The 21,764-nt window shown below is 40.2% G+C and overlaps 1 protein-coding gene across 1 annotated transcript; it reads left to right on the forward strand.

Moving 5' to 3' along the window:
• The first annotated feature begins 5,188 nt into the window (after positions 1-5,188).
• On the forward strand, positions 5,189-21,162 carry GLDN (gliomedin). Its single transcript, XM_030955181.1, has 10 exons — positions 5,189-5,234; positions 9,288-9,339; positions 11,431-11,448; positions 12,100-12,198; positions 12,380-12,526; positions 13,168-13,284; positions 15,846-15,929; positions 16,012-16,137; positions 16,859-17,009; positions 20,344-21,162. The coding sequence occupies exons 1-10, from the start codon at positions 5,202-5,204 to the stop codon at positions 20,801-20,803; spliced, it is 1,287 nt and encodes a 428-aa protein (XP_030811041.1). The 5' UTR covers positions 5,189-5,201; the 3' UTR covers positions 20,804-21,162.
• The last annotated feature ends 602 nt before the right edge of the window (positions 21,163-21,764 follow it).

Below are 21,764 nucleotides of genomic sequence, written 5' to 3' on the forward strand. Positions count from 1 at the left end.
CCACTTCCTATTTGTCATGTGTTTTGATCAGCTGCTTTTACTCCCATAATTTATATTATGAATGGGTTGTTGTAGCCATGGTGTCTGAATTGTTCTCTTTCTTTGCTCCTTAAGTCATCTTAGTCTATGGTGCAGCTTTGATTTTTTTCTAATGTGTGTTGGAGGAATTCTGAGCAGTTTTCTGGGAAAATAGTCTTTAGCTGCCAGTGCCCAGATGAAACATCTCAAAGGCATCTTCCTCCAATTTATTGAATGTGCATTCAAAGACAATGAGACATTCTGCTGATGCCACTGAATAGTACCCTTTGTGCTGCAGCCCTTGCAGATATTTATGGGTTTTATTTTGAACTTCAAGCACCAACTTGACCTACCTATTAAGAAACACTTTTCACTGAGTCCTAATTTATGATTTATAATCAGGCCAGATATTCCAGAGTAACAGCTGGCATATTCTTTCCTCTGCATAGATTTGCTTATTCTTGCAGCTCTGTACTAAGTAGGAATTTCCTGAAATCAGAAGTAATTTTTAAGGTATTTGTGGCTGATTCCTCGAGGAGCTTTATATATTTGTACCACTGAAAAGCAAAATACAAGATTTAAGGGGTTGGGGTATTACTCCATCTTTTCCACACCTCCTCTGATACAAAATAATGAGAATTATAGTATTTCCTTTTTATTTTTATCTTCCAGTATTTTTTTTTCCTTGAAAAGCAAGCCTGTATCCAACATGCCATAATCTGTGTGGAATGTATGTGCAGAAATGGAGTAGGAGGCATTCTGGTGTGTGTGCCTGATAGAAGCCTGAATTAATTCTGTGGGGTGAGGTTGATCACACAACTTAGTGTGGTCTGGATCACTAAACCTGCTATTGTGCCTGACCTACAACTGCTGCAAAGACATTTCAAACCTACGTGCTCCAGTTTTTCTGAACATGAATATGCCAGGACCTAATATGAATTTCAAAATCAAGCCTCTTTTTGCAGTCAGAAGCCTTTTAATATTTTTAAGCTAATTCTTTGCTGTAGAAGCGATGTTGGTTTCAGTGCCAATATCAAAGTGTAACTGTGATTGGATGGAGCAGCTCTGCTCAGCTGCTGGTGCATGCCATGGTTTGAGCAGTGGGAGCAGGGGTGAGGAGAAGGAGCATTTACAGCCCTGCCTGGGGATTCCTGCCTGAGCACATCCCTGCTGACCACATGGCTGCAGCACTTACCAGTGTCAGCTGTGGCAATGGAAGGCACAAGAAATTTACTGAAAAGCCTTAATTGTTCATCAGTTTGACAGTCCAAAGAATGATCTTCTCCTTCTACGTTGTGGGCTTGGAATGTATAGTAGCTTTGGAGTGGTAAAATGAATATATCAAACCTCTGGTGTATTTCTTGAGAAGAAGGGACATCCAGTAAAATCTGTCACTTATCATGGCAGGTTATGAAAGCTTTAAAAGATCATTTTTTCCCTTTAACTAGTTCAGGAAAAGAGATTGTCCTCTTTCTGCTAGCATTCATAAGGACTATAATCTGTCTGATCTTGTCATGGCATGATCAGAGGCAGTTTAACTGTCTCATAAGAGCATTGTCCTCAGCAACTTGGTCCTTCTTCCAGCATTATCTACCCAAGTGAAATAATGTTCCAATCTCCAATGTGCTTTATCACTGGGGCAGCTGCCAAAATAGATGAGATTTTAGTAATAACAACTTCTACAAAGTAAAACATCAGTGGGAGCATTAGTTAAGTGTGACACCATCTGAATACATTGTCAGCTTGAGGATAATCAAGGAATATTTTTTATTATACACATAGTGAGTAATTTGGATACAAAAATACCTCTTGTGGGAATGCTATGTTTTATTTTCTGGGAATTTCTTTCAGCTCTGCAAAGCTGGAAATCTAAAAAGAAAAAACATGGTGTTGCCTCTGCAGTTTGCATATTGGTAGCTTCTTTTTGGTCCCAGTACTACTTGGACAGAGTTATGTGACCTTGGTAGGGCCTGTCAGTTATGATGCACAGTTGTGTTAGGATGTGCTTTAGAGACACAGGCTCTGAAATGCCAGGAAATAATTGAAGTGCTGCTTGCTGGCATTCTACCTAACTGAGAAAATGATGGATCCAGGGGATAACACTTTTCTCACATGGGTTTAAATTGCTACTGAGAAAATTTTTCTGGTTTTTGGTAAGAAAATAGCTGTAAAGTTTCTAGAATTTACCAACAGCATTTCCAAGCCTCCATTCTGCTTTGCTGTTCACCATTGGGACCATTGGTTTTTGTCACTGTGAAGGAACAGAGGCACTATGCATGAAGTGCATTGCAGCTGGTAACAAGTGCTGCATGGAGGAACCAAAATCTCAGCTGTTACACAGGGAAAAGAGATCCAGGAGGAGACACAGGACTGTCAGGCAGTAGCAGAGGGTGACATGGAGACATTTGAATGAGCTGCTGTTCATTCAAATGTCTCCCCTGGGCTGGGGGAACACTCAGTAGAAAGCAGGGACAGGAATGTCCACAGCCCAGTCTGTCAGCTGCTCCTGCCACTGGAGTAGCTAAAAGGACTTTAAGTGCAGTCTTGGGAACCTCTTTGCCATAAAATTGAGCTGTCAGCTGACTCCTGGCTTTCCAAAATGGGGCAGTTTCTCACCAGAGATGCAACTGTGTGTTCTAGCAAGCCAAGGGCAGGTCTGCACACACTGCTACAAACCCCAGGTTGGGGCCTGGGGAAGAACTGTGCCACTCTGCCATCCCAGCAGGCTCCTGACTGCAGCCTCAGATAGGGTGTCTGTGGTGATCCAATGGCCCATTTTTTAAATGAACAATGTTCAGTTGCTTTTTAATTGCAAGAAGAACTTGAAAAATTAGGCAGATGGGAAAGCAAGAGTGTGAAGAGCGCTGTGCTGCTTTTGTTATTCTCCAAATTGTAGCTCATAATTACTATACTTTTTTTTTTACTCAATCATTGCACTTTGAAATGGACAATAAAAATGAAGAACTGCTGTTTGTTGTGCTGTATGGTCTCTGGGGTGCAGTTCTATTTGTTCTTGGACAGAAAGTTTTAGTTTGCTGATGTGATAGATTCTTACTCATTTTGCTATGCCTATGAATTATAAACTAAGCCTGTTTAAGATAAGTCTTCTGGGAAATTCTATGCAAGGTCTTATTTCTTTCTCTTCTTTCTCCTTTACAAGTGTAATACTATAAGCAAAACTCAAATATGCACTTCTATGCTAAGCTGGGACATCAACTGCAGAGTCTCCTGGTTTTGACTGGGATAAAATGATTTGTTTTCCTGGCACTGGTGCAGGGCTGCACTTTGGAGCTCTGGGAACAATGCTGAGAGCACAGTGACACCTTGGCTGGTGCTGAGCAGCGCTCACCTGCAGCCAGGGGCTGGTCAGAGCCTCATGCCCTGGCAGTGAGCAGTGCACAGGGAGCTGAGAGGGAGCACAGCCAGGACAGCTGACCCCACCTGGCCAGGGCATTTTCCACACCCAGAAATGTCCTGCTTGGTGTAGATATATTGGAGGAAGCAATTATTCTTGTAACCCTCACTGACATCAGAAATATATATTCACATATATGCAGGACTTTGTAATTATTCCTTAGACTACCTTAGAGTACATTTAGATTAGATATAAGAAAGAAATATTTTGCAGTAGGTGTGGTGAAACACTGACATGGGTTGTCCAGAGAGGTGATAGGTGCTCCATCCCTGAAAATATTCAAGGCCAGGCTGGATGGGGCTCTCAGGAACCAGGTCTGTTTGAAAGTGTGCCTGCTCACTGCAGAGGGCTCGGGTTAGGTGACTTTTAAAGGTGCTTTTCAGCCCAAACTATTCTTTGTTTCTGTGCTGATAAGCCTTATGCCTTTGGGTGTATGGTGATTGTCTTCTTTCTCATCTGCCAGCATGGGATGAGATGGAATGATTGTTCTTTTTTCTTTCATCTTGTTCGACCTATACCTGTGGCGGTTTCATAAGGAAACTCTCCAGTGCAATGCCTGAGGACACCAGCACTTTTTGCAGTAATTTTTTATTTCAGAGAGATGAGAAATTTAATATGATGGAGTTGTTTTCCTATCTCTGCTTCTTTACTGTGCTTAGGCAGCTGTAGCAGAACTGAATGTATTAAGTTCAGATTTGGTTTGACCCAATAGTTCATCTGTCAATGTACCACGGGATTAGCATGAATTACAGGTCAATGGTGTAGTTAGAATGGAGACAAAATTTATGTGATTAGTTGCAGCAGAGAATTGTCACTGTGACAAAGGATCAAAGCCTTCTCTTATAGGAAACTTGGCATTCAAAAGCTGGGGGTTTCTTGAGGTTGATTTGAAGTGGTATCAGTGTAACAAAGTGCATGGCTTTGATTTGAAATGTCAACTTTAAAAATAACTTCTTTGAAAAGTGTTTTTGAGCTCAAGAGCTTCCACATTCTTCATGAAGTCTTGGTATTCAGTCAGATTCTGCTATATGCTGTAATGCATTTTCTTATCTTGGCTATGAATTAACTGATAATAAAATTTGCTATATGAAAGATATCCCATGTCACAGAAGGTTTAGCAGTAGTGATTTGGGAAAGGTCTGTGCTTGAACATCTAAAGCAACGGGTCAATTTTTCTAAGTGAATGACACATGGTATTCGTTAAGAGAGCTCAGTGATGCTGTGAACTGCAGGACCCGTGTCACGGATCCGTGTGATGACAGTATCCGTCGAACGGGGGGGGATTTTTATTATGCAGTCTCACTGCTTGACCCCTGGAAAAACCCATGTACAACATCAGCCGTTTGACAGCACGTTTGGGTCACGCGCTGCGCCAGGCGCATCCCCCTCTGGAAGCGACCGAGGGCAGTTCCCCCGTCCTGCCCGGCTTGGCGGGGACAGCGCCCAGCCCTGCCCAGCCCTGCCGTGCCCCCGCACTGCCCCGGCCGCGCCGATAAATGCGCGGCGGAGCGGGCGCGCCGGGGCGATGGAGGCGGCGGGCGGGCGGGCGCTGCTGGCCGCCGTGGGGCTGCTGTCGGCGCTGAGCGCCGCGGGCACGCTGTTCCTGCTGGCGCAGTGGCGGGAGCTGGGCGCGGCGCTGCGGGAGCTGGAGGCGGCGGGGAACGGCTCCGTGCGGGGGCTGCCCCCCGGCCCCGCGCCCGCCGCCCGCACCAAGCGCAGCCGCCGCGGGGAGCGCGCCCGCGGCCACGTGCGCGCCGAGAGCGACGAGATGCTGATGATGCTCACCTACTCCATGGTGCCGGTACGGCCCCGCCAGGGCTGCCAGCGGGCCGGGGGGCGGGAGAGCCGGGCTTGGCCCGCCTGCGGCCCCGGGGCGGGCGCTCACTCGCCTTGGCTCCTGCTCGGCGGCTTTACCTGGAGAGAACGCGGTGCTCTGCCCCGCTGCCTGCTCTGTGAATGCGGCGCTCAGAGCTCGCAGGGTACCGCCCAACTTTGCAAACCAGACTTACACAAAGGGAGGGAGGTTGGGTGTGATGGGCGTTGGCAGGGGTCTTAGGATGAGACTCTATGTTTCTGTGTTTCAGAAGGCTTGATTTATTATTTTTGATATATATTATATTAAAACTATACTAAAAGAATAGAAGAAACGTTTTCATCAGAAAGCTAGCAAAGAATAGAAGAAGAATGAATAACACAAGCTTGTGACTAACTGAGACAGTCTGGACAGCTGGATTGTGATTGGCCATTAATTAGAAACAACTATACGAGACCAATCACAGATCCACCTGTTGCATTCCACAGCAGCAGATAATTATTACTTACATTTTGTTCCTGAGGCCTCTCAGCTTCTCAGGAGAAAAAATCCTAACGAAAGGATTTTTCAAAAAATATCATAACTACAGTTGGGGGTTTAGTGAAACTCCAAAATTTCGTCGCAATAAGAAGCCTTCCAGTTTCCAGCGTTCCTGGTTTTTAAAACTAACACCACTAACAGCCCTCGTGTGTTTTGTGCTGTTCAGCATCTCAGCGTGAGGCACTGGACATCACCTGGCATCTCTTCGAAACTGATAATGCCCTTCTAGTAAGTGCTAAATTTGAAGTAGTATTTGATGGATCAGGAGAACTGTATGTCCTTTCTCTGGTGGAACAGCACAGTTTTTTGCACATCAGTGAAAAGATGATCTTGCTCAGTAGGAACTAATGTCATGTAGTTGAAAAATTACACAGGTTTTATAGTTGACAAATTTTGAATAGATTGAAATGCTTTTGAATTTTGAGCTAGAAGAAATGCAAGAAAAATATTACCATTGAGAGAACTTTAGTGGAAACTGTCCCAGTAAGGGTTGCAGGTCTACATGCACAAAAGTGTAACTCAGGCTTTTACTCGTGTATTAATGTTTCTGGTTTAAAAAACTATTTACAGAAAATACCTCTTCAGTCATGTTGGGATGGTATTTTTGTTAATAAACTACTGCAATCCTCATTTTACAGTGATAACGTCTCCATTAATATTAAAGCTATTGAGAGTGTCAAGCACAGGTATTCAAAGCATGGAGTCTTGATAATGACTTTGGGTTTTCAAATATTTTTTTTAGCTAGGCCCGCTAAGTTGTTGTGCTTTAAGTTTAGAATTTGCAGCACGAGACTTCTGCAAAAAGTAAAAATCTGTTAAGTCACATGGTCTTGTACTCAAAAGTGTCTTTTAAATAGCTTATTTTAGGAAGTCATCCCTGAATTTGGCAGCTGCAGTTTGTTTTAGTTTTTCTATATCTGATATGAATTGGTTTTTTGAGTCCAAAAGATCCACAAATTATTGGGGAAAGGATTCTGATCCTGATAGGGCTTGAAGACAGCCAATGCCATTTACTGCTAGGTGCTCAGACTGGGATCATTAGTTGCAAGTGAGTGTCTGGATAATTTTGACATTAAATGTGCCACTCTGCTGTCACTAGGTACCATGATTATATTAATTACATTACATTAATTTTATTTCCCTCTCCAACTAGGACTGAGCACATTGTGTATATTTGAACAGCACGTGGCCAGACTATGCGCTTGTGCCTCTAAATGTCCACTGTGGCTACTGCTGTGTGTGATGTGCTTCATTTAAATCTGTGTATCCTGCAGAGAGCTGCTCGGGAGGGTTTGATGCCTTTTTATTCTTACTCCCATCAAACATTTTTCATTCTGGCCACTGCACAGTGTGTAACTATGTGCAGAATCATTTGCTCAAGGGGAAAAGAGTCCTTAGAAAAATATTCAAGCACCCCCTCCTCCCACTCATGCATTTCTGTATTTTGAATCTAACTCCCACTAATGTAATTTGAAGACTTGGCTACTTTTGTAGTGTGAGACAAATTCCTCAGAGTTGGTGGGATGACCTCTGTGGCACTGGTGGCCCCTGTTCAATGTGGGCCTGAACAGAGGCTTGGTCTGAATAGATTCTCTCTGGAGATTAGATTAGAGCTAAATCATGTTAGCTCTAATAACATGAACATATTTTTTGTTCAGGGCCTCTTATTTAAGTATATGTATATTTATTTTGCAATGAGTAAAAATAGGAAACTGGCAAATCTGCTGCTGCAGAAAGGCTGATGGGAGGGTAACAGGCCAAGATTCAAAGTGTGATTTAAGACAGTGCAAGAGATGATGGCTACCAATTATCTGAGTAATATTTCATGGTTTAGGGGTTTATTTTATTTTTATTTTTCCACCATTTCTCCATGAGAAAATGCAGATTTTAGCATTTAAATAAGATATTTTTATCTATAGCTTTTCTTAGTGATGATGCTGGTTGTGAATGGTATCTTTCATAGCTAAGCTGGAGGTTCTGTCACACGCTATTTGCACTTCTTGAGTGCCATGTTTTTTAATTGTCACCTGAGTTGCACTGACTGGTAAAAGTAGTGCGGCTGAGATAATTTGAGGGCCCCAAAGCAAGCTGTGATCACTTCAACAACCTCAACAGAACTATTTAAATTAAAATGCAGTTAGAATTAGAGTGCACATGGACAACATGTATTTTAGAAATTACAGGGTAGGAGGCAAGTGTTTTTAAGGAGTGTTAGGGGAAAGAAAACAAGCATATTCTGATATTCAAAATCAGTTAGCACTTCTCAGCTAATTTAAACTGAGTCTGAAATTCTAAATGTACTGTTCCGGTACAGTCTGGAATCAGTACATTCTCAGCAGGTATCAGACAGAACAGGAACTCATTTTCAAATATGGTTTGGTTTTGCAGCAAAAGGATACTTTCCACTAAACTAATTGTCTTCTATTTGAGTCTGTTAGATTTGGCAGTTGAAACTTATGATGCATTAATTTAAAAAATAACGATTGACAGTGGCAAATAACCTTGCTAGGATTAAACTTCAGTCTGCCTTTCAGATTGCCTTGCACTTGTTCCTTCTGTATGTTGGGACTAGTGCATTCCACTAATTTCTATTATTTGGAGATAGAGTAACTGCACGAAGATCAACAAATGTGCAGCTCTGGGTAAATGGTTCATAAATTATCACTCATCGCACAGCCCTGAAATAGTGACCCTTTGTTTTCTGGCTATAAACATTAGACTTTCCCATAGAGAGCTGAGGGACTTCCAGAGATCATGGTCATAATATTTCTGCTGTTTGTTTTGATGAGTCGCAAAATGTTTTAGTGTTGGCTCTCATTATGCAGGACATGTAATGTGAATGTTTGCTCAGCCAAGAACTGTGTATTTTGTAAAGCTGACTCCTCTATTGATAAATTTTAATCTATTCTAGATTAAAAGCCTCTTTATGAATGTGTCTTCCAGCTTGATTTAATAAAGACTTGTCTTTTTGCTTGAATTATTTTGAGTGGATGAAGGTCCATTTCAAATTTGCATACCTTGGTTATTCAGAGATAAGAAATTACTTACTTGGAACACAGGTCATCTTCCTCCCTGGGTATGCTTCATTAGAAAAGTTTCCATCACTTAATACAAATATAAAATAAGATTGCATGTACTTTTTATTGGCTGATAATTGGATTTTAATACCTTCTACTGATAAAGTCCATGCTTGGACAACCATATGTGTTCCAGTAATGTGTGACGTTTAATGACTAAGTGATGTATGGAGTTGTCTGCCCAATATTTTATCCATATTTTCAGTAAGGATTAAACTGAGGTCTATTGAACAGAGTCCTATGAGAGAAACACAGCCCAATGAGATGGATGGTGTCACAGTGTTACAGTATTCTGAACAGCTTATTCTAATAAGCACAGAGGGTCAGTTGTATCTTTGGGTTTGGAATTATTTCTGTAGGTAAAGTGAACCAGATACTTTTATGAAATGCATTGTTTTCAACTTTAATTTCTTTGCAATATTAGGTCCGAGTGATGGTGGATTTGTGTAACAGCACAAAAGGGATATGTTTAACAGGTATGTTTGCTGCCTTAAGCATTGCACCTATGTTACCTCCAGGAACCCAGAAACAGTGTTTTCAAAGAACCTGAGGTCAATAACTGTGTCAAAAAACTGCTATTTATCAGAATTTTAAAAAAGATTAATATGTACCACTTTGGGACTTCGCTGTACCCGCTGAATACAAATGCTGGACTTTAAGGAGCTCAATTGATGCTACTTGGAGCCATTTCTCTTTGATGTCATTTTCATAAGCAAATCTTTAGACTTGGGTGTTTGAAATACCAGCTGAGGTTTAGTCACAATATTTTTGCAAATGTCGCACTTCAGGCCTAACACAGGAGGAACATGCAAGGGGTAGAAACTTGCTCCCATTGTTACAACTGCAGTGAAGCAGTGGCACTTAGTGAAGTCACATGTCACCAGTGAGGACCTGGAGCTGCTGATGGCTGAGTCACAAGAAGGTGTGGAAAGTTTTGCAGGGTTTGGTGAAGAGTGTCTGGTAGCAGCCAATTTAAGAGCTATGGTTCAGCTTTGAGGTCTGTCACAGAATGAGGAGATTAGAAAGAAGCCAGATTTATGAGTTAAAGAAAATGCTTCACTTGCTGTCTGGTTTGAATGTTCAATAAGGTCCATTTGACTCAACTAATTAAACATAAATGGGAACTACCATTGTACACACAGATGTTAAATAACATTTCTGGAGCTATACATCAGCTCTTATTGCAACAGTGGCTGAAGCACAGACAATCTAAGTTTTGGTTTTTTTGGGCTTCAGACTTGTAAATTCATGTTACTTGGTGCCTTTTGCACCTTTTTCTCTCTTAACACCATTACATGAGTGGCTTTCTCTGCTGCAGGCCTCAATGACATTTGTGGCTTTTCAAGCACCTTTCTTCTGTATCTTATGTTTGTACAAGGAGCCTCAGCTTTAGGGATGAGGAAGGAATTCAATGCACTGATGGATGTAACATAGTGTGAAAGAAATAGCCATTTACTGGAAAACTGGCAGAAAGATGTTAACTGATATTACTGCCTGTACTGATTAAAAGGGATGATTCCTGTAATGGTATTGTAAAATGGTTTTCACTTTACTCATAATGCTTCATAATTAATGCTGAAAATTGTAATCTTTAGGGAAATCCAGTAATTACTGTTATTTTCTGTTGTAAAAAGTGGTTGAAACAAGACAGTACTTTGACTGGATAAAAATGTTCACAGAGTTAATTTGGTTCTTTAATTGCAACTGTCACCTTTGTATTCTCCAACTGGCTTTCCATTTAATAAATTTTTTGATGTGCATTGGGGATCACAGATGAGGAATCACAGACATTGTTCTGGTTAATCTTTCTTTACTCTTGCCTGCTATGCTTGCTTCTCTTTAGGGCCCTACATCTAAGCTGTCTGAGAGCGAGGCAGATTTTTCTGTATTACAAGTTGCTGAATGACTGAAGCAAGTCCAATTTCTAAATGTACCAACCAGTTTCTGTGGGAAGCTTGATCCAGACTGGATAAGTCACATGTGAAAAGTCTGACTGTTGATATGAATGACAAGACTTTTCTTTCCTACTTAAATAGTCTGAGTCCTGAATTGCAATCAGAATTAAAACACAGAGAAGAGTGGAATGTATTTTTAATGTGTATTCCCAACAGAATTCTTAATTGTGACATTCATCAGTATTGTAAAGCCAACATTCTTCCACTAGAAGAGGTTTTCGAAGAAGACTCACATAAAGGAAATATGACTGTGAGGTGTCTCGCACCCATGGTTTTGTGAAGGCACCAAAGCCCCTGACAGTGAGGTTACATTGCAGAGGTTGTTGCCAAACTTTTATCAATTGAAATTTGAAAAAAGCAAAACATGTTTATGTAAAGGTGTTACTCTTTTGGCAAGTCTGAGTTACTGCTAATGCTCAGACAGTATTTGTAATACAAAGCAGTTAACCAGATCAATGCTCATTTTGAAATTGGAGGGATTTTCTTACCCTTTTACTGTTCTGATCTAGTGCTCATCAGTTCAGTTTGGAATTGCTTTGTTTTCTTGCTAGGTTAAACTCACCATTTCTTCTTTCTTGTGGTTTTTTTTTAAATTTTTTTCTCTTGTTATAGGCCCCCCAGGACCCCCAGGTAAGACGCCTGGACAATTGCAGTAAGATTCGGGGGTAATTGAAACAGTTGCTGGTACAAAACATTGAAATATAGAAATGTATCTTTCACAAAATTGTCTTTCTTTGCTAATTAGATAAAGGGAGGGTTGAATGACTGCCTGCTTTTATAATGCTTGTATTTAAGTCAGTTCATGCCCCTTCTGAGAGAGGGAGGTTTCAGACATTTTAATTTTCTAGTGGAGGGAGTAGAACATTTGATCAAAACCAAATCAATATGTTTAAGTAGCATCTAGGTGAAGAGATTAATTTATATATTAACCTCCCAAGAAAATTGATATTATAATTTAACACTAAAACCATCTTTTTAAAAAATATTGGTTACTGATTACATCTTCCCACCTCTCCCATAACTTTCCTCCTTTCTTATTGAATTCTGTCTCAGTTCTCACTCAGGTGGTTGCAAGGCTATGTTATGAATGGTTACTTGTTTTCTTTCTGTGCTGCTTAACCTGTGGGTCTGCTTGGAGCAATTCTCTGTATCAGAAACGTATGGGTTACATTTTGCTGGGGTTTAAATATATAAATAAACATGCTGCATGTAAATATAGTAGATTTCAGGGTAACTTGCATTTGACAGTGAAAATTCAGTGATGCTCTTTGGTTTGATCAGGGCCTCCTGGGCTGCCTGGCTACAATGGATCAGATGGAATCCCAGGAACTCCAGGACAAAAGGGAGAACCAGGAGTAAATGGCAAAAGAGGAAAAATAGGTACAGTTTCCCTTCGTATTAGGTTACAATGCTGCTTTGAAATCCAAAGAAATTACAGCTATCCAGCTAAATACAGGTGAAAAATATAACTAGAGTGGATATGGTTTGTGGTAAAAATATTTATTAATTGGTGCTTAATATGGAGCAGTGCTCTTGATAATGAAATGGTTTTTATTTCTAGGTTTACCAGGACCAAAAGGTGATCAAGGACAGAAAGGAGAACCAGGAGAAATGGGTTTGCCTGGCAAGGATGGTATACCAGGAGGAAAAGGTGCAAGGGGATCCAAGAGAAAAAAGGGGGATGCAAACAATGATGTGATATTAGAAGGTAGAGAAAAGTGCTCTTGGGAGTTCTCTTGCAACAGTGTACTTGACAGAAAAAGATATGCTCTACTTCTGAAGCATGAATGTGATCTGCAAGGGCAGGACCAACCTGTACAAATAGGGTTTCTATACACAGGGAAGTCTGAGTATTGCTATGCACAGGAGATTGTTCTCTTTGCAGGGCAAGTCTTCACAAAAACCTTTCTGCCTGGCCCTTGGGTTGAAGTGTATGTGAATTTCACCCTTTCCAGAATGCTTTCATACATTTGACTTCCTCCTACTCCTTATTTCAGTGTAGTTATATTTTTCTATTAGAAAATGAGGGGCAGATTTCCACTCAGGAACACGTGAAGCAGGCAAATATAGGATGTGTAAAATTACAGCAGTGTAGCATCTGAAATGGTAACTCTCTAATGGGCCTGTAATCCAGACAGATAAAATGCATTGATGTCCTACTCCTTGTGAAGATCTGGTTCACTTTCTAACAAACAGCCTTTCAGAGAGTTTATTGCACCATATTCTGTACTCAGGAACCTCTTAGAAAGAGAGGCTGTTCTGTGGATGTCCTGTGGATGCACACAGCTCTCTGCAGGTCTCCTGCTGCCTGGGGAAGGGCTGTGTCCTGACACTGCATTTTATACCCAGGTGCAAAAGGTGAGCCTGGACCACCTGGGCCTCCTGGACCCCCAGGGCCTCCAGGAAAACGTAAAGGTAAAGCCAAGGTGGAGCTTCAGGAGAACATCTACAGCAGCAAATGCACAGGTTAGTGCTTTCCAGTGTTCTTTTCCATTAAACCAAGATTAAACCATTGCTTCAAGGCTCAAAACAGACAGCATGAGTTTAGTTTGCTGGCACCACTAAAACTGCATAAGCTTAAAGCTGAACATGTGCTCAGGTGCTTTGCTGAAATACAGCTTGTGTAAGGCAGCAGGCTGCCTTCATGTTGGTCTTTTAATTGTGTTTTGGTAATGCTCAGGCAAAGTATTTACAAATGGTGTTTTCTATTAGGTGGGATAAATTTGGCAAGTAAGAGAAATGCAGCTGAAACAGTTGGCTTTTAGATAATGAATATTGAATTTTAAATGTAAATATAAACCCCTGATTCGGGACACGGAAGTGTCAGAACAGAGCCCAGGGAGCCTCCTTACAACAGACAGGAGAGAGCTGGAGCAGAAATCTCATCCTATTTGAAATTCAGAAATGCATGAACTGTTGTATGAGATAATTGGGCCATTTGCTCAGGTGGCCTCTTTTTAAGTCTTGAAACAAACTGAAATGCTTTGGAGGATAAGCTCTCTGATGGATTTCTGATGGATTTTAAATTGCAGCAGGAAAATGGGAGTTACACTCAAATAACTCTGCAAAGATGAGATCTTCCTCAATGAGCTTTTATGTTTTATGACTCAGCAAACCATGAGATCTTATTACCAAAATTCAATGAATAATCGAGATTTTGTAATTAAATATTCATTACTCTTTCAAGGAAAGAAAATACATATGCTGAATTACACTTGTAATTAACTTATTGCATAAGAATACAAGCCTGTTTTTTCAGAATAAATTTTGAATCTGGTAAAACTTAGTTTCTTCAAGAGAAGAGAATAATTAGTTGGAAGTACAGGTATATTTTTTTTGCTCTGGTACTTTAGTGAATTCTGTAAGAAACAAAACATCTCTGCTCCATCCTTCCAACCTTCCCCCAACAGACCAAATGAATAGGTCTAATGACTTTTAAACTCCATTAACTCTCAACCAGAATATTTTATGATAGGAAGCAGCAGGATATTTATCTTGGTTTTTGATGGGAAGAAAGTAGTGAAAATTTCCCATAAGAATTTCTGATTGAAAACTGTCTCTTTAATTTTAGTTCCTTTCTAATCCATGCAGCTGGAAGTACTGCAATATTCCCAAAGGCAAATACTGCACCCAGCTCTGCTACAAACACTGACCTGGCCCTTGGCTATCCTATAGTTTTAGATAAACTGCTGTACAGGGAACTGCTCCTTCAGTCAACTGCATCTATTAGACTCAGCCCACAAAAAATCAACTTGCGCATTGCAATTTATAATTTCTGCTGAGTGATTTTGTTTTTTGAAATATTCTGGAAGTATTTTGGGATCAGAAGCTGGAAGGGGATCTCGAGGGATTGGTAAATTCTCTCTGTAGGCATTCAGCTTACCATGGCTGGGTGGACTGTTTGTGCCTTACTTGGAGATACACTGTGATCACTTGCAAATTTTCAACGTCATCTCACCAAATGCCCTAGATAATGGATGGGAGAAATACATGTTGTTCTTGCTCCATCTTGGAGCAGTTTTCTTCTGCGTGAACAAAAGGAGGATATGACCTAAAGGAGAAAACAACAATGCAGTATTATCTGTCCTTTCTTTCCTGAATGTCATGGTACCCTTTAAAGCATTACTTTATATTTTTTTCCTATTTTTAACTATCTTTGTCACTTAAACTTCATCACAGACCTGTAAATCCTAGAAATATATTAGAAGGCAACAATGAAAACGCAAGTCTAAAAAATGTGCATCCTGTGTGTAAAGCACAGCCTGTGTGAAATGCTGGAGATAAAAGTTAAGAATGGAATTAGAAAACAAGGCTACAATGAAACCAGCAGAAAGATGAGAACTTCCAGCCAGCTAGTCCTTAAATTGCTGTGGGGCGGGGAAAAATATTTCCAGGTGTTTGATTCTAACGGTATTCTAACCATTTCTATGTGTGTAAATAATATAATGTGTCATTTCCCTTAGTATTTCATCCTGCTTCTTTAGTGGCATGGATGTCAAGCTCATGCATTATGTACTCAGTGTACCTGTTTTATTGCTGTCTTGGGCATTAACAGTGTGAACAAAATGTTCTGTTGCCAACAGGATCCACCCTCTCTTCTGGTCTGTGGGGATTTGTGCATGAAGGTTTTGTGTTTAACAACTACTCCTTCCCAAGAAAATGCTTTTTCTCTTACTACTAAATCAGCCATTTTCCAGCTTCCTCAGCTGCCCAAAGCTATGTCATGAAAAGGACAACTCTCTCTTCCTAAGGGGCTACTCAGAAATTCACAGCTAAGGAGCTAAATCTCTTGATTTAATTAGTTACTCCTCAAAGTTGACTGTCAGCCTCAACACTTCATTTCCTTGGCAGAAGTGAGAGCAAGTATTTTCTTATCTCATTTTTGACCACACCAACATAAGCATTCTTTTTCCAGATGAAGCAAAATCCGAGTTATCATTCCTTTATTTTAGTGGAGTCACTGATATGTTCATCTATCATGTCAAATAGGGTAAAACGTCATTTTTCTCTTTTTCCCTCCACCCTAGATGAGATATGTGGTGTACCAAATGATGATACCCTCGCTGGAAAGGCTGAAGACAGAACCCCAGAATCCCCTTCAAAAAAAGCTGGTAACCTGCTACGAAGTGTGACTGGAGTGTTACTTTCTCTCTCAGTGTCACAGATCATGGACATGTGCTTTTTCCCCACCAGAATGTGTCATAACGTCTGTAGGAAGTCCTGATCAGTATGTCAGTGTACAGCAAACGTTTGGAACTTGGATGAGGGAACCTGCAAACATAAGTGATGAAAGGATTTGGCTCACCATGCATTTTTCAGGTATTTTTAGTAGTAGTCACTGACCAAAAATCTGTTGTTATCTGACATTGCTTCCTTAATCCTTTCAACATAAACTTGTAAGAATGATGAGTTTTTACCCACCTCTTTTTCAGAAAAATTTCCATATTACCTCTTTAATACTTCACTATACATATGGCTGTAGGCATTTTAGACATATCTTTAGACATTTTCAGAGTCAACATCAGATTTTTAAAATAGCTTAATGTTTGGGGTTTTTTTTACTAAATCCAAGTTTAAATGTCTATTGTTTGTGGCCTTTTATCCTTTTCTTTCAAGAGTTTCTGTTTCCTATGGCTTTACTTCCCTAAATTGTAGCTCAGAGTTTTGCCTTTTCGTTTAGCTGGGCATGAAAATGAGGCAACTGCTCCATAAGCTACATTTAGAGCAGGAACATGTCCAGGACCTAAGTAGGAAAAGGAAATATTTCTGCATACACATCAACTGTGTTCAGAATGAGGACCTATTTGGTCTGTGGGAAGCAGGCTCTTGATCATCTTTTCTATAGATTACTTTTGTGTGTCTCTGGACTCTTTTTTCACATTCCAACAAGTTGAATCACTATTGAAAACACAAATACAATTGTTTGTCTGATAGTTAATTGAGATGGACTTTGAGTAGAGACTGAACTTTAGTATAGAGATCTCAAAATTAGATGAACCAAATGATAGTCCTTTTTTTCAATGTTCTCCTCTTTGTTTAGGAAACTATATAAAAGAATATGAAAATTTCGATGCCTTGCTGAATGGCAGCTACAGGATCATTAACATCACAGGATTTTTCTATGGATGTGGTCATGCAGTACAAAACAATCATCTCTACTATCATCAGGGAGGAACCAGTTACATTCGGAAGTAAGTCAAAGATAGTTGGCTAAGACAAATGAAGTTGTGAAAGGAGGAGCAATAGGTTGGAGTGCCAGAGCTGAACCTCAGAAAAGCAGATCATTCTCCTTGTAGCGTTTTGTATTTCTTTTTGGTCCTACCTAAACAGGATAACAGAGGAATGGTTCAGAGCTTTTTCCAGAACAGAAGAACTCATTCTCTCCAATCTGTAACAAAAATATGGGCCACCAGCCTTCCACTCTGTGTGTGCAGGTGTTGTGGGAAGAGGAAAACTGGGAGAAAAGCTCAGGACCACTACTCTGCTGTGACAATTCTTTAGGCATTGTTCAGCCCTGTGTCTCAGGGGTTCACCTCTGCAGTCACCATGTCACAGAGCAATAGGTCCCAAGGATGAACAAGATGCCATGTGCAGAGAGGACAACAAATTATCCTCTTGGCTATCCTGGGATCCAACCAGGTAGATCCAGGTTCTATTGAACATTACATTGCTGTGGGTGTTCAACTTGGATTCTTTGCTGTGTTCATAATCACAAGAAAGAAATAAGAACTGACTAAGGAATTTGGGTACCAGAAGAAAGGATTACATTTAGAAGAATACGCTGTGCACCTACCTGCATCTGAGTCAGAAGTGGTTCAGCTGCAGTGTGTGAGGTGCAGGTGGGTGGTTTTGTGGCCTACTCATGAAACTTGGCTTTGCAGAGCCCTTGCTGTTCTCCGCTCTGGCTGGCAGCAGCAGGGAATGCTGCTGGCACAGAGGGGTGCACTGAGGCACCTGCTGAGGACAGGGTGACCTGGAGAACTGCACGTTCCACCGGGGAGGAGTGGCTCCAGTGTTTGATTTCCTCATAATAAGAAGTTTCTACTACTTTCCTGATACATCTCCCCAAACTAGAACTGAGAATTACATCTCTTTTTTAACTTTCTACTGAGGGCAGAGACAAACAATACAAATCAACCCCAGAATCTCACCTTGTAGGAAGAGCCAAAAACAGTCCAAGGGCAAGTGAAAGATTGCTTGTTCTTTCAAGTTCTTACACGACTCTGATGTCTGAGCCAAGAACATTTACTATACTTTGATGTCTGTTCCCAAGCAGGTGTGAGTGCTGCCTTCCTATACTCATGTGCATGCCAAGGAATGTGAGCAAGCTGCAAGGATTCTATAATATTTATTCTGCCAAGCACAAGCTCACTTTTTGGCAGCCTCCTTTAAGCATATTTTGGCTTTTTCTCTGGTAGTCTGTAAAAGACCATCACTGTCTAAGCAATACACAGTGATAGGGCAGAGATTTGTCACCTTTGCTTGCATACCGCTAATCGGGAAATGCCTTCATGTACAGATGAACACAAACTATTTGTGGAATTTTCAAATCCTCTCAAGGAGCTGCTGAGAAATGGCCTTTCTGTTCTGTTCTTCACTCTGAGATTATTTACTTTCAGCACAGACAGAATGAGGCACTATGGATTCTGTGACATGGAAGTCCTTGAATTTGGGCTCCGTAAAAGCTTCTGGGAGTTGTTGTATTGTTTTAATGGAAAGTAGAGGTGAGGATCTGGTTAGTCTGTTTTGCAAATGTTGAAAAAACATTCAAAAAGAGTTTCTTGTCATATGTAAAAGCAGGTAAAACTAGGTTTGTCTGAACCTTGGCAAACTTTCTCATGATGGTCAGACCTCCAACATTGTGATAGTTTCATTCTTTTTACTTTGTTTCATTACATGCTTTACTATTTGTTATTTTTGATTGACTTCGTTGATATTAGTGATCAGAAAAATGTTTGTAGCTTGATTTCTGGTGGTTGATGAAACTATTACACTATATCTTGTCATTTACCCCAAGATGTCAGAAGATTAAAGAATTTCAGAACCATTTGGAATTCCAGGCTGGACTGTCCCTGACTGGGGGAGCCCAAGATAACCTGGGAATTAAACTTCACTTTTTTGCTTCCTTCCAGATTTTCATGTGTAAATAACAGGAAAAAATAGGGTGTCGTGTGCTGCAGAACTTGTGTATTTCTAATGAATCTTGAGGTGCTTTCTATCTTGGCTTTTAATAGAAAAGAATCCTGAAAAAAATCTCCATTTCTGACCAACTAGTCCTGGTAAGGTCTGTCCTTCTAGCCCTTACATGAGGTTATTTATAGATGTGAAACAATGAACAAGATTAACAGGGTTGACACATGTATTTCTCAAATCTCTTCCAGCCTTTAACTGGATTTTTTTTATTGCACATACTTGCTGCTGGAATATGGAGTTGCCAATGCAGATGTGAGTTTTACAAAAGCTGAGGGGAATGACCTAAGTTGGGTATTCCTGACTTTTCTTAACATGATTTTTCCAATACATGCTATCCATGCTGCTTAAACAGAAAAATTATTCTTCCAGTATTGTATGTTCCTGGATCTGAACTGTTCCTGTGATTAAGCCTATCTTTCAGAAAAAATACTTGCAAGTGTAGCACATTCCTTTATTGAGTGGTATTTTTCCTTCCTCTCTTTGAAGCATGGAGCTATACAGTGAGAGAGAAGTCAGACACTGAAACGTGCTTCTTTGCAGAGGGCATTATTTAAAAAGATAGTCATGCTCTCCCTGCCTTTGCTGAAGCCCAGTGTTATTGGGTGATTAATGCTGACAGCAGATGTGTCTCAGGAAGAGCTGATTACCCTCCTAAACCAGTAAAGGAACATGATTTAGCTGCTCACTTCTCCTGCCCTCAGATTATCAACCTATTAAGGAATCTCAAGGAATAAAAACAATTTTATACATCAGAGATGGAAGTATTCAGGCTGTCCCATTGAGGCCAGCATAAGGTCACAATTTTGGCTCTGCAAAAGTAGAATTTTAATTCCTTTGATGTCTACTTGAGTAAACCACCACATTATCTAGACTGTTTTCATCAGAGGAACTCCAAGACTAGGTGAAGCTGCCCAGAATTCCTGCTGCTTTGGTCAATCACATTTTCTTCCTTTAGCTCCCAGCTAGTTCATAAGCAAACTTTTGTATAGATTCCATTTCCCAATTTTGGGCCTTTACCTGGTATTCAATTCTTTTTCATACTCGTTCCTTTAAGTTGCTTCTTTCATCTTGGTGATAATAAAGTTCATAGACTAAATAAAGTGAAACCTATCAAAAGCAAATCCATGCTCTTGTACACCTTTCAGATTGGTTATGACTTAGTAATTTTCTCCTGGTGTTTTGGAAGGTCCTTTGAGAACTTAGTCTTAAAAGACATCAGAATGCTCCTTGAACAGGTATTTTCAACACCACCTCTATCAGTGATTCACCACCCTGTGTGTGTGTGATGAGTTCTGGTCACCTGTACTGAATCCTTGCTGTATCTCATTTCAGGTTTGGGCTCGATAAAGACTCGCTGCACACCCTGCACATCAAGAAGGCCTTACACCAGGGCAAGAACTACCTCTTCTCTAACTCCAAGACGTATTTCAACATAGCAGTGGATGAGAAGGGTCTTTGGATTATATATGCCTCAAGCACCGATGAAAATATAATGGTAGCCAACGTTGATGAAGAAAGCTTCTCAGTCAATTGGGATATCAATACCACCTATCCTAAGTCCAAGGCTGGTAACGCATTCATAGCATGTGGCATTCTGTATGTTACTGACACTAAGGACACGACAGTAAGTTTTGCTTTTGATTTGCTGAAAAGGAAGCAGATTGATGCAAGGTTTAAGTTACGGTCTTCACAGTCTGTTCTTGCTATGCTTTCGTACAGTCTGCGAGACAAGAATTTGTACACGTGGGAGAATGGAAGCTTAATGGTATACCCTGTCCATTTTGGCAGATGAATATATTTTCACATGCCACCTTTGACTAAAAGATCTGTTTAAGCTCTTCGACATACACATGGGGGTCTCTTCACTTGGAATAATTTTCTGTTTGCTGATGGTGGTTTGTGAGTGTGTATGAAAGGGAGATCAGGTGCCTTTGTATAAACACACTTCAATTACCTAGGCCATCCTCATCTTTTAAAAAAATTGTTGTTCACTATTGCAGATGACACACAGCATAGACGTACTTTTGTTTTTCCCGTTACTCAGCTGATAATTGTGTCTAATTTATATTGATTATTCCATGGTGATGTGCTCAGCAGAGACTATTTGTAACTTTTATTTACAATCATCTTCTCTGCAATCATTTTCTAGTCAGTGATGATGGTCTTAAATAAACACCTAAATAACGAACTTTTGTGTACAAATACCTTTGTCACTTTCATTTAATTTCCATGGATTCTGTGTGACCATTTTTTCTGGACAAAGTTTTAAAACTCTTAAAATAATGGGAATGGAAATACTTGTTTAAATAGAAAAAAAAGCAGAAAGCTTAAAATTTGACAAGTCAAATCAAGTGTTAATAATCAAAAGCAAAATCCAGCTAAAGGAAAATGGAATAATGCCATTAAATACAACTGAATAGACACGAATTGTGTTTCTTTAAAATTAAAGACATAACCTTTATAATTAAAATTTCATTTTTAACAGTATTTGAGTTTCTTGTGTTGCTGCAGACTCTTCCTTGGCTCTCACTGCCATGCAAACTATACCAGTATAACTTGCTTATAGCTATTTAATAAGGCATATTACTAAAATAAAATGTCCCCACATGCATCCACACAAATGAAATCATAAAATGAAGGGTATACTTTTTTGCTGCTATTTTTAGAATCATCATACTGCTTAGTGACTTTATCTGTTGTTAACTGTAAGTCTGAGACTGCCAATTCACATTCAAATTTTTGAGTTAAAGGTG

This window comes from Camarhynchus parvulus, chromosome 10, assembly GCF_901933205.1.
Source record: "Camarhynchus parvulus chromosome 10, STF_HiC, whole genome shotgun sequence".
Classification (NCBI taxonomy): Eukaryota; Metazoa; Chordata; class Aves; order Passeriformes; family Thraupidae; genus Camarhynchus; species Camarhynchus parvulus.

What these genes read in the sequence shown, in the direction of transcription:
- GLDN (XM_030955181.1), top strand. Translation starts at nt 5,202, where the DNA reads ATGCTGATGATGCTCACCTACTCCATGGTGCCG. An exon ending in TGGCAAAAGAGGAAAAATAG is followed by an intron (nt 12,199 to 12,379) that starts GTACAGTTTCCC and finishes TTTTATTTCTAG; the next exon opens with GTTTACCAGGACCAAAAGGT. An exon ending in GGAACCAGTTACATTCGGAA is followed by an intron (nt 17,010 to 20,343) that starts GTAAGTCAAAGA and finishes ATCTCATTTCAG; the next exon opens with GTTTGGGCTCGATAAAGACT.